Source organism: Heliangelus exortis, chromosome 3 (genome assembly GCF_036169615.1).
Source record: "Heliangelus exortis chromosome 3, bHelExo1.hap1, whole genome shotgun sequence".
In the NCBI taxonomy this organism is placed as follows: Eukaryota; Metazoa; Chordata; class Aves; order Apodiformes; family Trochilidae; genus Heliangelus; species Heliangelus exortis.
The window spans coordinates 30,586,695-30,603,375 of record NC_092424.1 but is presented as its reverse complement, the minus strand read 5'-3'; the positions used below and the strand labels follow the sequence as shown (position 1 = coordinate 30,603,375).

At 39.2% G+C, this 16,681-nt stretch overlaps 1 protein-coding gene across 1 annotated transcript in view; it reads left to right on the top strand.

Moving 5' to 3' along the window:
• MSH2 (mutS homolog 2) overlaps positions 1–16,681 on the top strand; it is a 49,646-nt gene that overhangs the window by 7,213 nt on the left and 25,752 nt on the right. The window contains exon 7 of the mRNA XM_071739838.1: positions 15,014–15,213. Coding sequence (XP_071595939.1) covers positions 15,014–15,213 — 200 coding nt within the window. The remainder of the gene's footprint in view (positions 1–15,013; positions 15,214–16,681) is intronic.

The window sequence follows — 16,681 nt, the reverse complement described above, 5'->3', positions numbered from 1 at the left end:
TGGTGCCTAGTAACTTGATAACCTAGAAATGTTACTACTGTTACACTTAAATATTTGTCCCCAGCTTTATTGAATATTTAATTTTATTGTTATGTTAGTTTTAAAATTTTGAAAGTTAATACTCCCGTTTGTAGTTTTCTTTTGTCAAAGTGAACACTGGAAATTTTAACTTTTGTATCAGACTTACTTGCTCATTATTTTACATTAGAATTCCTGTAAGTTTGGAGGAGGGACAGTGTTTAAGTTTTAATGGTGCAGTTAAATTATAAGCAGAAAATGTAACTTGACCTGTTTTGTAAAGCCTTATGATCATCTCTGCATTTTGTGTTGCAATTCTGAATGGCTGATGTTGATAGCATTTTGGAAAAGCTGTGTTTAAATAAGGAGGAGTGTAATACAATGGAGTTAAGCTCTTAGTGAAACTTGTAAAGGTTGGTGTAGCCAAGTGGTACAAGGTTGAAAGTGGTCCATTGGTAAGCTCCTGTGTCTTGCCCAGCCACAGAATCATCAGGGTTGCAGTTTGTTAACAGTAGTTTGTTTTAATCTGTACTTACAGACACTGAAATATTAGTAATGCTTTTCAGTTTATTCGGCAGTGTGGCTAAGCCTGCACTAAAGTGCATCTTGCTTTCAAGTACTGCTTTGGTGAATATAATCTTTTGTCTTTGGAATAAAAGCAATGTATGTTACTAGTAAACTGGTGGTGTGCCATCTTCCCCATCTTAAAAGCTCTGCAGAGTGTGTGGGACTGCCCTTTTAAAATCCAATGGAACAAGCACAACTAGAGAAGATGTTAGAGGGACTGATGAGACATACTGACAAATTCAAGTATCTTTGGAGAGATTTGCTGTTGCTAAGTTTTCTATAAGCTTGACTATATACTTGTGGTTGTTTAAGAATTACTAACTATAATTCAGAGAATATAGATTGAGAAGGAAATATCTAGACTTACTTTATTTTACTGTACATAGAATAGCAGAGCTTCCATTGTTGTTAATGTGGATTACTGATTATTTTTGAGTTTAAAGTATGCTGCATTAAAGCATCTCATTTAACACTAAGCAGTGCAAATATATTGCCAAACTAGGCTAAACTAACCAGGCTGGACTGATGTTGGATGACAGTGTTTTAGAGTAAGCCTGTTGTTTTGCTTATTCAAGAGGTATTTAACTTTTATTCCCACAGTGTTGAATTGGGTGTCTGTTTATTTAAAAAAACTTTCAAATTAGACTCTTGCAAACCTCTGCTAAGACCTGTAGGTGGTGCAAATCATCTTCTGGAACTAAATGGATCATCTTTCACTAGTGTGTAATCTGCACTGTGTTAACCTGTATGGATAAATAGAACACTGTTATGTCACTAGTCCATGTTAACCATAGATACAGTAACAACCAAATTAATTTACATGGTATATATGCTTAAGATAAAATAATGTTAACCTACTGGAACAGCTTCTAGTGAAATCTAAGAAGACAGGGGTTCCTGATACTTGTCTATCCTGAAAGATATGGGGTTCTGCACATATCTGGCTGGTTTTCCATCATTAAAAAAGTAATTATTAGTCACAAGTATAAAAGATACAGCCTTACTTCTCCCATGTGGTATGTACAGAAGTCATCTACAGAAGGTTCTTGCTCCTTGCCTTATAGTCAGCAAGTTTTTGAAATGAAAATGAAGTTGCAGAGACAGGAAGGACAAATATATTAATTATGTAACATAATTGACTGTAATACATCAAGCAACTTCAGTTTGTAGTGTCTGTTTTTCAGATACTGAAAAGTCTGAGAAATGTGGCAGAATATACTATAGTGCTTGTTACACCCTGAGAAGGGAACACATGCTGAATATGTTTAATCTTTTTAGTTTTGGGGGGAAACTCTATCTAACACTTGTGCACAGCACTACTACAAAGTTCCAGTTGACTTCTTTAGTCCTGCTGTGGCCAAACCCCTCAGACTTCTGTGTCCTGTAATAGTAAAGGTCCAGGGGTCTCGGAGTACAGGGACAGCAAGGTGGAGGGGGCTTACAGTGGGCACCTGCAGCACACCTGCCCATTTAAGATGAAGAGGTGGACAAAGCCACCCTGAGACTACAGGAAGAAATATAATTGTAGGCCCTGGCTCTTGGAAGATTCGAGCCACCCTGGCACCTGCTGGAGTGAAGCATGGGAATTGCTTTTAGCATGTTCTGGCAGATAAGTCGGATAAATGGGAGTCAGCAGAGTGATCTTTACAGCAGCAAAGACAGACCATGCACTGGGCTCCAACTCTAAAAATAGTCTGAGGAACATGATTTTTCACATCTTCTTGGTAGTGATGGGGCTCTGTCTTGGGTACTTCAATCCAGTGTGGGTCTGTGGGTCTTTGTGGTACAGGTAGATGGAAAAACAGGAGTCAGTCCAGTGGAAAGGCATGGAGCAGGATTGTGGGCTGCAGCACATGGAATATGAGGAGACATGGAGGGAGCTGGGTTTGTAGCCTGGAGAAGATGACTGATGGGCAGACCTAACTGCTGGTTTCATCAGCCACATGGGTGGGAGCTGTAGGGAAGGTGAAGCTGGGTGCTTTCTCGCAGAGGCACAGCAAAAAAGCAGACACAAGCTGCAACAAAGGCCTTTGTAATGGTCATACTGTGGAATGTGTGCTCAGAGAAATAGAGGTATCTCTGTTCTTTTTCAGTATTAAATGGAAATTAGCCCTGTTTTGAGCAAGGGCTGGAACTAGAGGCCTTGAGTTCCCTTCCACCATAAATTGTTCTATGGTAGATTTCTAATTTTTTTCTTTTTTTCCTAACTTCCAGCTGTCCCTGCAAAGCATTGCAGATAGGCTCTGTTGCTTCTGTCATTGTGGTTACCAGCTCTGGAAAAACTTTCAGTACTTTTCCAAGTTCAGGTCAGAACTTCTCCACAGCAACTGATATCAGGTAGTTAAATTAGTAGGTGGTGACCTGCATCCTCAGTAAGGGAGAGGAGAATGTGGCCATCCTGGCTTTATCAAAATGCACTTTAAAGGCTGAGAGTGCCCCTGATGCCTGTGAAGAACCTTCTGAAATACCAGTTGAATCTGAAGACAGAAATGTGATTCCTTATTGCCTTATTGTCATGCAGATTATGATGCAATAAATATTTCTTGTGATAGAAGTTGTCATTCCAGTGACACAAAAGTAGTGTTTGATTCCCAGTAAGCCTTTACAAATGTTAGAAGAATGTGGCCTTTGTCCCCTAGAGAATGTTTGGAGCTTGAAGCTCTCAATGCTGCTTTAACCCTTTCCCTGCCCTTCACCTATGCTTTCTATCAGCAGAACTACTAGATCCCCTATATTTTCATTTGGTATTACTTGTAAAACTGAAGTTGATAGTGCTGCCTAGAAACCTGAAACAAAACCAAAAGCTTTACTAGTCTAGCACATATTACACAACTCATCCTTAGGAGGCATCCCAGGTGCTTGAAACCCATTACAAAGTTTAGATTCTCGTGTTGCAAGAGACCTATCTTAAGTTTTCTTATTTGAAGAGAGAACAGGGGGATGTAAATAAGAACCGAAAAACATAACCCTGAAAAAAAGCTCCTTTCATGACATCTTCAGGTGCAGGAAAGGCAATGATGCTGTTAGAGCTAGAGAAGTGCCTAAAGGCTGTGTGTATTCTGCCATTTAGCTAAGTAATTTTTCTTATAGGTCAAGAATCAGCAATCAAAATTGCAAATCTATAAATTGTAGGGGGCAGTCAGTGGTGCAGCAGTGGAGCAGATACTGATGGTATCTTCTGGATATATTTCACTACATACTGATAAGTCCTCACTTGGTGCAAAATAAATAGGATTAAGATTTTAATCAGTTTCTTCATCTGAATTTTGAGGTTTAAGTGAAATAAAAATTAAACTAAAATTTGGTTGGAACTGTCAAGCCAGTTTTCAGATTTTTATATCACAAATAATAAAATTGCTCTCTGTTGAGGGAATGTGAATCTGTAGCTGCCACACTGCTCTTTTGCACTCAGCCTGCCAAAAGGAGGTGGATGGCAATTGCTGCAGTAGTTAAATTTTATGTAGAATCTGTGCTTAATTATTCAGGATTTTTTAAAAATCACAACTATAAGCTAATGAAGTTTCCATTTAAAGAGTGAATGATACTCTTTGTGACCATATGAAAACTTTCATTATGTGGAAGTGTGCAAAGCTCTCTGTGTTGTCACAGTGACCTTCATGGTCACTATTTTGAACATTGTATACAAGAATATGGTATATTCTTAATGCAAGAACAGTGAACATACTATTTCAAGTCAGTTTAATTTATAATCACAAACACTGGAAAGGTGACATATTAGAAAACTGCTAAGGAAGCTCTTTGCAAGATACTTTTGTCTTGACATGTAATTTAATTTTATTTAGCATGTATAAGGGTTGTGAAAGTATTGTTTCATTTACATGCAGATTTGAGTTTCTTCTCTTTACAGGCTGAATGCAAATAAAGAAATATTTTTGTACAGTAGAGAAATAGAACTTGCTCAGTATGCTCTTAGTCTTCACAAGTTAAGGAAATACACGTTAGCAATTTAAAAGAATATTAGTCTTGAAGTGTAATGAACGTCTTTAATTTAATAATGTGTGGAAACTTAAAAGGAATAAAACACTTCAAAAATATAAATAATGCAAATATCTTTTCTCAGCAGTCTTTAGTCTTTGAAGGCCATGCAGTAAATTTTGTTTTATCACTGGATCCCAAAATGCAATATTTAACTAAAAACGACGACTGGCACAAAACCTCTGCATTATGCTGAAAAGGAGTCTGAGCTGCTTTCCATCTTCGGTTTGTCTGGAAGATTCTGGATTGAGGCAGTTTCACTACATGTAGTTTATAAACTTGCCCATGACTGCACAGTACTTGATGAGCTCTTGCTCTGTTGTCTCTGATCTTTTTTAAAATACAAAAAATGGGTGGTTATTAGCTCTTCTTAAAAAGTGGGCATTTGTCTTCCAGAAGCCTGAATACTGTGTTGATAGAATGACAATATTCAGACAAAGTATTGTGAAACTGGTTGTTCTTGTCTTTATTTAAATTAGGTTATTTTTTCCTCCATGTCACTGGCACTTGCTCATACTAGCTGCTTTGTAGGTAGGATTTCCTTGGTCTTCAGCAGTTGGAATTCAATATGAAGGGTTTTGTTTGTTTTGGACTCGTAGGCATCGTGCAGCAGGCCGTGACACCAAGTTCTTTCATAATTGGGTAGCACAATAACAGGATAAAAGTGTAGTCATGCTTCCCTGACTGGATTTTCACCAGCTCCATTGTTATTGGCACTAGCACTAGTGTTTGTTGTAGCTACTTTGTTCATATTTTGTTGGCGAATTTAGTTTGCTAAAATGATCAAGGGTGTAATGTTGTGTAGCATCCAATCCAGTAAAACTAGGCAGTTGCCAAAAGAAGCCATCCCAGTGCTCCTTTCTGGTGTTCAGCTCCTGCTGCTCCTTTTTTTTTGTCTCATAGCTACAGAAGGATTTCATTTGGGTTGTTCCCCTGATGAAAACTAATCCATGAAAAAGGTAGGACAATTGGCATCTGAAACGAATCCTTTTGCTCCTCTGCAGCTGATTCATTTATCTTCATAAATTCTGATAAAATGAGAAGATTAACATTTTTTTTAACATATCAAGTAATATCAAAAGTTGGTTCTTCAAATTTAATGATCTCACTTGTCAGTGGATTTTTTTCTCTTGGTATCTGGACATTTTCAAAATTTAAGTTAATTAATTTGTATTCTGAGTTGGATTACCAAACATGCTTACAGGAGGGTGAATTTGATATCTGCCTATCCTCTAATTGGAAAAGTGTCTGAAGCTGTGCAATGGAACTGCTCACTCCCATTGCTCAATAAACCTGCTGCCTTTCTGACAAATTCACTACAAAGATGCAAATTCACTGTGAAGATGAGTGCTTTTAGCTCCTGTGAAAGGCAGACCATGGAAATTTGATGAAAAATACTGTATGCATGAAAATAAATGAATAAACCAAGTCTCTTGTAACACTGAGGAGACCAAAAACATGTCTGTGATGAAGTGCTTAGGATATACTTAGGGACTTTTGTTTTATGAAATATCCTCTTATCACTTGAGTTTTCCTTGAGGGTAAGAAACTGTTTAGTCCAAGAAGATTGTGGAGGTTTTTGAGCTGGGAGAGAACTTGCTGTGTTAAACATACTATTTTGAAAAATGAACTTTGCTGATGGATCTTCAGTATATTTTCTCTTCAGTGAGCATGCATGTTTAAAAGTTTGGAACAGTTTTTATCATTTTGTGAAGCAGCAGGTTGCTATAAGGTTTTTTTTCTCCTTTTTCTTTCCCAGCCTTTTCTGTGAAATTGATTTTTTAAGGGTGATATTTTTGTTACTGCTTAACTGATAATGAGGAGGAAGGGTGAACCAAATATAAATTGTGCTGTTATGTAAAACTCTACCCTGAATGACAGTTCTCAGTAATAATTTAAAAGTAAACTTTATACTCTTCTTTCAGAAACATAGCTTTTGAGAAACTTGAGTGAAGTTCTGTTTTACTTTTCTATACCTTGCACAGCTGACTGTTAGTGTGATAACATTAATATACCCAGGGTGTGCAATTAAAAGCCAGTGGGTTTTAGTTTTGACTGTGATTGGGTTTATCATGTCTGTGTATGAAAGTTTCTGTAGTACAAATGTAAGACAGGACAATACTTTTTGCTTTAAATATTTGAATATTTTCAGGACCCATGCCTTGTAGAGCAGAGCTGGTTTGCCTTGGGACTGTGGAGTTTTCCCAGCCAAGAGTGAGCCATCAGCTGGAACCAGTAAAAGGGGGATTATGGTAGGCCTCTTTGGGTCGCTGCTGCAGGGCATGGGTGGACTTCAGTCCTATTTAAAGGGAAGCAGTGGGGCTCTCTACAAGGTGTAGTCATCCACTGCCTGTAGAAATCCTACTGAAGATTCCTCTCCTTATTGCTCTGAATCCCAGCCTGTGGCTCTTGGCTGTGTGAAGAGAGCCCTGTGGTTCTTTGCTTTGATGTGCTTTTTAGTTAGAGGAGGGAAAGCAGAGCACTGCTTGTGTGTTGCTGCTTTTATTGCATATGCTTCAGAATTATGTCAGGTACTCTCTGTTCCTCAGGGTATAAAAACTGCTCTTTCAGCAGTCTGCTTCAGGAGCAAGATCCTAAGTGGTATCTTGCTGGTGAAGAAAAGACCTAAGATTTTATTTTTCTGCTGAAGAATTGTTTTCTTACTTACCTTGCCTAATCTACTGGGGTTGGAAAATGTTTAAACACTTGTGCAAATTATTTGTAACCTATTTCAGAATATATGAGACTGCAGTATTTCAGGGATAAAAACCCAACACATTCTATTGGGAGTCAGTGGTGCTTTTTCTGATTATCTTGTTTTGTTTTTTATTCTGACCTCATTATCTTGCAGCCTCACAGTCTGTACAAATTGTTCCAATGTTACATGATTGCTATGGAAAAGATTATTTTGTACCCAGTACCCTGCTATAATCTCAGGACTTTCATTTACTGTTTCTAGGCTTTGACAAAAGACTGAAATGGTAAATACACCTAAGGCTGGGAAAAAGACTGTTACTTCCCTGATACATACTAATTATGTATTATGTAAATGTAACTGATGTAGGGGAGTAAATGCTGATTATTTGGAAGAATGTGTTTATTGAGTTTAAACATCTGTAAGTGAATTGTTCAGAGGTTGCAAATCTCTAGTATTGTTTTCATGGTAGGACAGTTTCCTGGTAGACTAACCAGGAAAATTAGAAACAGCAGGTGACTGATGTTTGTGTATGTCTTTCTCTTACCTTGCTTTATCTTCCAGTTTAAACAGCAGGGAGCCTGATGTGGAACACCTTTGTCCAGCTGCTTAATGGCACCCTTTGTGCACCCACTGCTCTGAAAGTATATGCAGTGTGATTCCTGTGGCTCCTCTAGGCTCTAAACTGCCCTTCAAGCATTAAGCTTTGTGTTACAAGAGACTACATCAATAGAGGTGCAGGAAATAGTCAGCATCCTCGTGGCTGCTTCAAGTTATACATTTGAGATTAGAAGACAGTAGTAGTGAGTTCAGTCAAAAGACCTGCCCTGTAACGGTGGAACGAAGGCCAGTTTCTAGTGCTAAGTAAATCCAAAGGGCATCAGATACTTGCCTGGAGATACTTTGATTTAGTTCACTTCTGACTTGAAAGAGAAAGTACGGTAGGGTGGAGAAGCAATACTACCTCACAGCTTTTGTAGTGCCAGTGCTGGTTTCTGCCATTTTCTGTCTCTGTGGGATTGTGGCTTTAGGGCATGATTTTCGTGGGCAGCATAAGCTAACATTAAGATACAGCTCATCTTGTTCACAGCTGGCAGAGCCACCCCAAAGGGAGGTAAATCTGGGGAGCCTGATGGGTGGAAAGCTAACACAGCCACAGCAAACAAAGATGTGTGTTAAAAGGAGGGGGCTGCAACTGAGACCATCATCTTCAGTGTCAACCTGGGGTGTCTGTAGCTACCTTTATCAGGCTGCCAATTTTAGTTCCACCATGCTCTTGAAACCTGAGCAGTTGTCAAGCTGTACCAAAGAGCCACATCATACTTGGTCTCCATTACTTTTTTGTTTGTGCAGAAGAGAAGTATTGAAACTCTGGGCCCAGAACTGTGAATCATTGCAAACTCTTCTACGAAGCTAGAAACATTATTGGAGCACAAGGATCTCTGTAATTTTTGTGGAATGTTGTCTTTAAGAATGTGAACATTCCAGGTGGATTGTAAGATGCATCACTGTGGAGGTTTTTGTTCCTGGTTTGCTTTTTCTGTTAATTACCCTGTTACACAATATATCTTCATTGCTAGAATCCTGCAATTTCACAGCCCCCACATAAAACTGTAGTACTCTTTAGAGTCAGAGTTGAGGATGTATATATAATGTTGTACTACTTTGCAGTCATCTTGAAATTTTTATTACATAATCAAGCTGTAACAAGAAACATGAACAGGTTGCAGGTTTGGGCAAGAGCTGGTGAGAAAAGAAACTTGAGCCATTTAGTGTGAAGGGGAATACATGAGAACGTGCATGGTGCTTTTTTTGGCTGAGAAGAAAGCAGCTTTGCTTGCCTAGGCACAAGGTTATTGCAGAGGCCCCTTGGGATCAGCTGAGTTGTCTGTTTTTATACTACAGGTCCTTGTGGATGCACAGATATTTGGGAGAGCTGAAAGCAATCTTACTCAGACTTGAGATACTCAGACATAAGATTTTGGACCCTAAAAATATTGTAGTGCCAAATTGTAGCAGTTTCATTAAAAAACCAGCAGGGTTTCACTGCCTTGCTTTCTCTCTCATATGGAGAGGATGTGGCAGGAAGCATGTGCATAACTCATCCAGATGTGCATATGTAAGATGTGCATAACTCATCCAGAGAGCAATGTTTGGCGTGGCTGATGAAATACAAACCTGGATTCTGGTCGTTTGTCTTCAAAGTACTGAAAGAACTGAAAGAACTGGTGCTTATGCTGTGGCCCCTGCAAGGCTGCTGTTGCTGCTTGGGTCAATGCTGCCATCAGCTGGAGGCTTGCTGCCAGTCTGTGTACGGTGTAAGCCGAGTGTGTAAACTAGGTGGGGGGCTGAAATGATGAGTGACAATAAAACCCTATGGTCTGTGAGTGAAGTTACTTTGGATGGTACCTGTCTCTCTAAGGCTGCTGGTTCCTTATTCCTCAGGTTTTGTGTTTTTATTTCAAATTGTTTGCAAAGATTGCCCCAGTTTCGTAATAAAATCTTGTGTGTATTCCTAAGCACTTCCAAAAGCACGTGTGGGTTGTTTAGGCCTTTTATGTTGTTATTTCTTTGTGCTTGACTGAGAGATTTTGGGTGTTATTTTTGTAAATTTATGTAACAGCTTTGATTGTATTAGGCAAAATTACCTTGGATGGTCAGTATGATTTTTATGCTGCTAAGATGTGGGCTGGAGTAAAGTCCTCCTCACTATCAGGCTTCAGATAACTGATTTAGGTTCCTGTGTGCCCATCTTAGGGGTCTGTCTTAATGCTTCAAAGCTTGCTGGGGTTCTTTGTCATGAAAAGAACTTTGCAAATTTAAGGTAATGCTTACCTGAGGATGGATTTTCATTGATTTTTGTGATAGAGGTGATGATTTCTAGCGAAAAATTGGATCACCGGGTAGAAGATTATAAAGGAACTCTGTATAGTGCCTTTCTTATTTCTGACTAGAAAAAAAATGCTGGTTTTATTCAGCAACTTGCTCTAGTGGGGTCTAACTCCAGCATATTAAAATCTCAAGTGCTTTGTGTAGAAAAGAAAACCCAACTAGAACAGTTGACACAGTGGCTTGGCTTGGCTTTGCCCTGCCTTCCTTCTTGAGAGGTGGTACATGAATCTGTAGATTATTACCTTTTTCTGGTGATTCCTGTAGGATTAGAAAAGAATACTTTCTCAGTTTCATATGTCTGGGTAATGCATGTCCAGGAAGGGTTTACCTCAGCTACATTTTCATCCTGCTAAAATCTGTATACAGACCAGATTTGATTAATGTTTTCCTCTTAACTTAAATTTCCATATTTACCTCTGTAAAAGCCTAGAAATACAATTAAACCCACCTGACAACCTCTGTGTTGTGGCAGTATTGAGCTCAATAACCTTAAAATTGTGATGAAAAATGCTGCATAGATGTAGCAAAGGAAGAAGCAATTTTTCTTATGTCAGATGAGATGTAAAACTTGGTAAGACAGAAGCATTGTGATGAGACTTGGGAAAGTGTGTTCCATTTACTGGATTGAAAACAGATTTTTGTAGTATTTTTTTGATGTGGAGTGTTAGTCTTTCATGTGTTAATGGTATGTCCAGGAGTTGCTTCTTATCAACAATAAAACATAGGAAAGGATTAAATGCCTTTGGTTAGATTCCAGAATATCCAACAGAAACTTGGAGATGGGTCTCATTTTTTCTTCTCACTTGAAGAGCACACCAGCCCTAGGTTTACTTTTCTATTGCACAGAATGCAAAACTGGCAAATACCTGGGGTTTTGAATAGCAAGTTCAAGAAAACTACTCATGTTGGTTTTCATTTACATTAACTGAAACTTTGCTGTTTTTGTGGTTTAATTTGCAAATTAAAATAACTGTCTTGAAACAAAGATTTTGTTTATACTGTAGTGTGGCTTCATTAGTTAGAATTCCTGTTTCTGTTACCTTGTCTTAGATCTGTAGTGGAAAGTTTTACCTTATTTTCCTTTCCCTTTTGGCTGTCTTGCCCGATGTTGTCAGCTGTTGTTTGATTACATTTTCTTGGATATTTTAGATGTTTTTTCTTCTGGTGTGTGTTTTTGTTTTTGTTTTTTTTTTCCCTGTAGGAAAGCTTTATATTAAAACCAACCTGTTGTTTGATTTCATTGTTACTTCTGAGCATTAGGCATGTCTTATAGTTGAAAGCTTTTGACATGAAGCCCTTTCTATTCAGCAGCCTTTCATATTCTTACCATGGAAATTGTTACACAACGTGTGGCATGAACACAAACTTGTCAGCCTTTTATTCATGATTGTCAAATGTATGGGGGAGGGGGAAGATAGATTAGTAGTAGGAAGATCATGAGATGTTAGCCTAATTAGCATAATTTTGGCAGAAGAAAATTGTGTCATGTTGATTTGAAAACTCCTTGAACTTGTCATTGTTGTGGACAAAGGATTAAAAAAAACCCAGAATAAATTAGAGCTTTCAAAATGCTTTTGACAAGTTCTTCTCCAACAGGCTGTTGAGCCAGCTGAGGGAGCTAAAAATGACCAAGTTGCTTGGTTCTTGTGAAGAGGAACAAGTTGCCAGATACTGCCCCTAGTTTCAGTTAAGTTCTGACAGGACTTGAAGATACCTTGAGGGGAGGATCTTCAGAATATATTTTTTCCTTCTGTAATCCCCTGGGGATAGTAAGGTAGGCATTTGACATATATTTAAGCTGTTTAATTGTATTGGGTGTCTTTGTTAGGTTGTGTTGGGGGTTTCTTTTCATTTTTTTCTGGTACTGAAAAACCATCTGGTCTTTAAAGAGTGTGTTTGGTCACTAGTTGCTGCTAGTGTTTTTGAGAAAGGTTTGTGATGTGAGTCTTAAGTCGGGTCTGCTAGCTATATTGTGGGGATTTTTAAGCAAGATATGTGCTGTGACAGAAAAATTTAATTATTGTTATTCCTCCAGAATACTTAAAAGAAGCATGAAAGCTAGAAATTCTGCTCAGAAATACTAACAGGGGCCAGAATTGGAAATCATTTGACTGTTACGATACTACTTGCACAAGTCTTTTCTGCATTCCTGTTGTAGGTATCTTAGGTAAATTCCTGTTTACTTCTCACAAGCTGTGCTGAAACTTTATTATATCTTTTAGAGATTTTCTATATTTCCTGTCCTTTTTTGGTAACGAAGCACTACTATGGGTCAGCAGTGTCTATTTGATTTATTGATGCAGTGGTTGAATGGATATCTGTAGAGCTAGGATTCTTGTCCTTTTATTTTGTTCATTGTAATACAGAAGGTTCACCAGAGTGCTGTGGACAGAACACTTTCTGCAACAGAGAGACATTCCTTATCTTGCATTACTTTGACAAAGACTTTGTTTCTTGACTGCTAATTAGCTGAGTCAGTGTACCATGTTAACATCTATGTACTGTTTCAAGTGTTTAGTACTCTGCAGAACACTGCTGAGATTGCTGAGCAGTGAGATTACTACTTTCAAAATGACAAAAAAAAAAAAAAGCCATTTCCAATGCTGTTCACAAATATTCTCGTTATTGAAACTGATGCAACTTTCCACTGTTAAGCAAAACAGTAAAAATAACTGGTGAAAGCTTCTCTTTCTCTGCTTCCATGTCTCTAAATGAAATTAACACCTCTGCCAAAGCCAAGATACTGATAGATAGCATGTTAATGTGACTAACCAGAAATCAGCACAGTGTAACATGTGGAGGTCTATGAAGGGAACAGAATTCCTTTATTCCTGAAGTGTGACCAAAGAACACTGAACTCTGGCATTTCAAAATGAACAGTATCTAACCTCTTTTCATTTAACTGCAAGTGCAAAGTAATGCAAAATATGTGAAGATCACAACATCAGCTGGTGCAAAAAAGAAATCAAGAAATGTATGAAAGCTCTCTTACATTCTACTGAGAAAAATGTAATTTAGTGCTCTGTTACTTCTCATAGAGATTTATGCTTGCTGCCAGCACTTAAAGAATATTTATTTCACATTTTAAAAAAATATACAACCACCAAAATGCCAAGGAGCAGAAGCTAAGGCATGCTGAAGAGAAGACAAGCTGGGAGTCAGTGGTGACAACAGGGCAAGTGGAGACAGTGCCCTCGTTGATAAAGGCACAGTTTTCCAATACCTACATGATGCAACCAGAGTACATCTGTTGACAGTAACTAGCTGCAGCCAGCAGTCTGCAGGCAAATCCATAGTGATGATCTGAAGTGAGGTAAGGAACACAGGTCACAGTCTGGATCAGTGGGATACATGGCCAGGCATAGCTGCAGCACAGTTCAGGTGAAAATCAAGGACAAGTGCAGCTTGAATGCATCTCTTGACTGAAGAGGAGGAGGCCCCAGACAAGGCTTCTTACACCTCTTTCTTGTACAGCTCTTCACAGTGTTTCTTACTGGTAGGATTTGCCTTCTGGAATCCCTAGTGCCTGAAACCAGTGGCAAAGTCTGGAGCAAAGAAAGTGCAGCCTCATTAGAGGAGGATCAGGCCAGCAAACATTTAAACAAATTGGATACACGCAAGTCTTTGGGACCCAAGGAATACACCCACAAGCACTAAGGTAGATGGACAAAGTCGTTGTGGACCTGTCTTGGTTGTCTGAGAAAGGCCATGATGGTTGGAGGAGTCTTCTGAAGATGGGAGTGGCATTAGCTTTCTTCCAGTCCTCAAAAAGGGCAAAAAGTCCAGGGAGTAACAGGTTGGTCAGCCTCATCTTGTCCTTAAGCATTAGCTTTCTTCCAGTCCTCAAAAAGGGCAAAAAGTCCAGGGAGTAACAGGTTGGTCAGCCTCATCTTGTCCTTAAGAAGGTGACTGAGCAAATAATACTGTAGAGCATAGCTGAATGCACTAATGGCAGGATTGTGATTGGAAGTAGTTGACATGGATTTACAAAGAGAAAATCATGCCTGATGAACCTCATAGCCTTCTACAATAAAAGGATGAGGTTGTTGGGTAATGGGAGACCAGTGAATATTGTTTATCTTTGCTTCAGCAGGCTTTTGGCAGTGTCTCCCATCACATCTGATGAAGTACAGATTAGTTAAGTAGACAGTGTGCTGGTCTGGAACTCCAGGCTCAAAGGATTGTGTTTGTGGGCATCAAGTCCAGTTACTAATGAAGTATCCCAGGAGCTGATGCCGGGGCTGTCCTTAGAGATACCCAGAATGTGACTGGACAGAGTCCTGGGCAGCTGACTCTAGCTGAGCCTTCTTTGAGTCAAAGCAGTTGGAGTAGTCAGTGTCCAGACGTGCCTTTCAGCCTCAAGGATTCTGATTCTGTGATCCAGGGTTGAACAGCTCCACAGTATCAGTGCTGACTCTGACCACTGGCAGCTGAATTTTGCCGAAAGTATTTTTTTTCCTACTTAATGTGTGTTCTTTCATAGACTACTGGATGACTTAGTTTATGGTTCAGGGAAAAGATTAATGTCAAAGTAGATTCTGAGATTCTGGACATATCTACAGAAGAGATGTTGGCATTTGTGCTTGGGACATTTTCACTTGGTGCAGCTCATTAGATACCCCAACTCTTAGTTACAGAAGCATGACATAGGCTAAATACCCTTGCTTTCTCACCTCATGCATTGTCCTGGTTTCATTTGTTCTTTTATTAATAAAGTTGGCTGATGGATACAGCCATAGAGAAAGGACATATAGAACTTGCCAAATAAATGTTTTCATTTCATTAGTGACAGAAAAGAATTATAGACCATGCCATGCTAATCATTGTTATGAACTTCTCATTTAGGTTGAATTTGGTTGAAGCTTTTGTAGTGGATCCAGAGCTACGTCAGTGCCTTCAAGAAGATCTTTTACGTCGCTTCCCAGATCTTAACCGTCATGCAAAGAAATTTCAGAGACAAGCAGCAAACTTACAAGACTGTTACCGAATGTATCAAGCTATTAATCAACTGCCTAATGTGGTACAAGCACTAGAAAAACATGAAGGTAATGCTTCCCCTGTCTATTTTTGATGTTTTATTCTGTATTGATAATGCATAGGTTTCCAGAGTTTACTTTTTACATGTTTACTTTTGATGTAGAAATAAAGCTTAAAAGACATTCAAATTTGAAATGAGCTGAATTTCTGAAATACTGAAAAATAAACCTAGCCAAATCTTTACATAAAAAAGCTTTCCAGTTAGTGTGTAGCTGAAATACTTCAACTGTTGGATGGTGGTCTGGTAATCTGAGCAGAGTCTGATTCAACATACTCCTCCATGACATGGATGAAGAGCATGTGTGCACACATCAGGTTTGTTGATGATACAAAACTGGAAAGTGGCTGATGCACTAGAAGGCTGGGTTGCCATTCAGGGGGACCTGGACAAGCTGGAGTGTTGGGCAGAGGGGAACCTAATGAAGTTCAACACAGGCAAGTGTAGGTCCTGCATCTGGCAAGGAATAACCCCATGCACCAGTACAGGTTAGGGTTGACCTGCTGGAAAGTAGCTCTGTGAAGAAGGACCTGGGAGTCCTGGTGGGTAACAAGGTAACCATGAGCCAGCAGTGTACCCTTGTGGACAGCAATACCAGTGGCATCCTGGTGTGCATTAAGAGGAGTGTGGCCAGCAGGTTGAAGGAGGTCATCCTCCCCCTCTGTATTGCCCTAGTGAGGCCACATCTGGACTACTGTGTCCAGTTCTGGGCTCCTTAGTACAAGAAAGACAAGGAACTACTGGACAGAGTCCAGCCGAGGGCTATGAGGCTGATTACCAGACTGGAACATCTCTCCTATGAGAGAAGGCTGAGGGACCTGGGTCTTCTTACCAATATTTATAAATATCTAGAAGGCAGGTGTCAAGAGACTCTTTCCAGTAGTGCCCAGTGATAGGATGAGGTATAAAAGGCTCAAACTGGAACATAGGAAGTTCAATTTGAACATGAGGGAAAACTTTGTTACTTTAGAATGTGCTCTGTCAGAGCACTGGAAAAGGCTGAGGAGAGGTTGTGGAGTCTCCTTCTTTGGAGACATTCAAAACCTGCCTGGACATGATCCTCTGCAACCTGTTCTGGGTGAACCTGCTATAGCACAGGGGTTGGTCTGGTTGACCTTCAGAGGTCCCTCCCAACCCCTGGCACTCTGATTAGTGTCACTATAACAGGGGAATGATTCAATGCATCAGTAGCAGTCCTGCTACTTTTTGATACCTCTTGGAAAGTGTGTTTTTGTAGAACCCCATTAATTTGTTTGTTAATCTCTTTGCATAAAGCAAGCACCAAGCCCTATTTCCTCTGTTTGAGTAGACAGTAATATATCTTATGCTTTTCTATAGTGTAGTTTCATGACTTCAAGTAATGAAACTTACCTTCTAAAATATTAATCTTAAGTTAATTTTTGGTTGCTGGCTGTGGAATTTCCAAAACCAGTAAAGATCTAAAACTGAGAAGAAACTGGCAGATACAAGTGTATTTT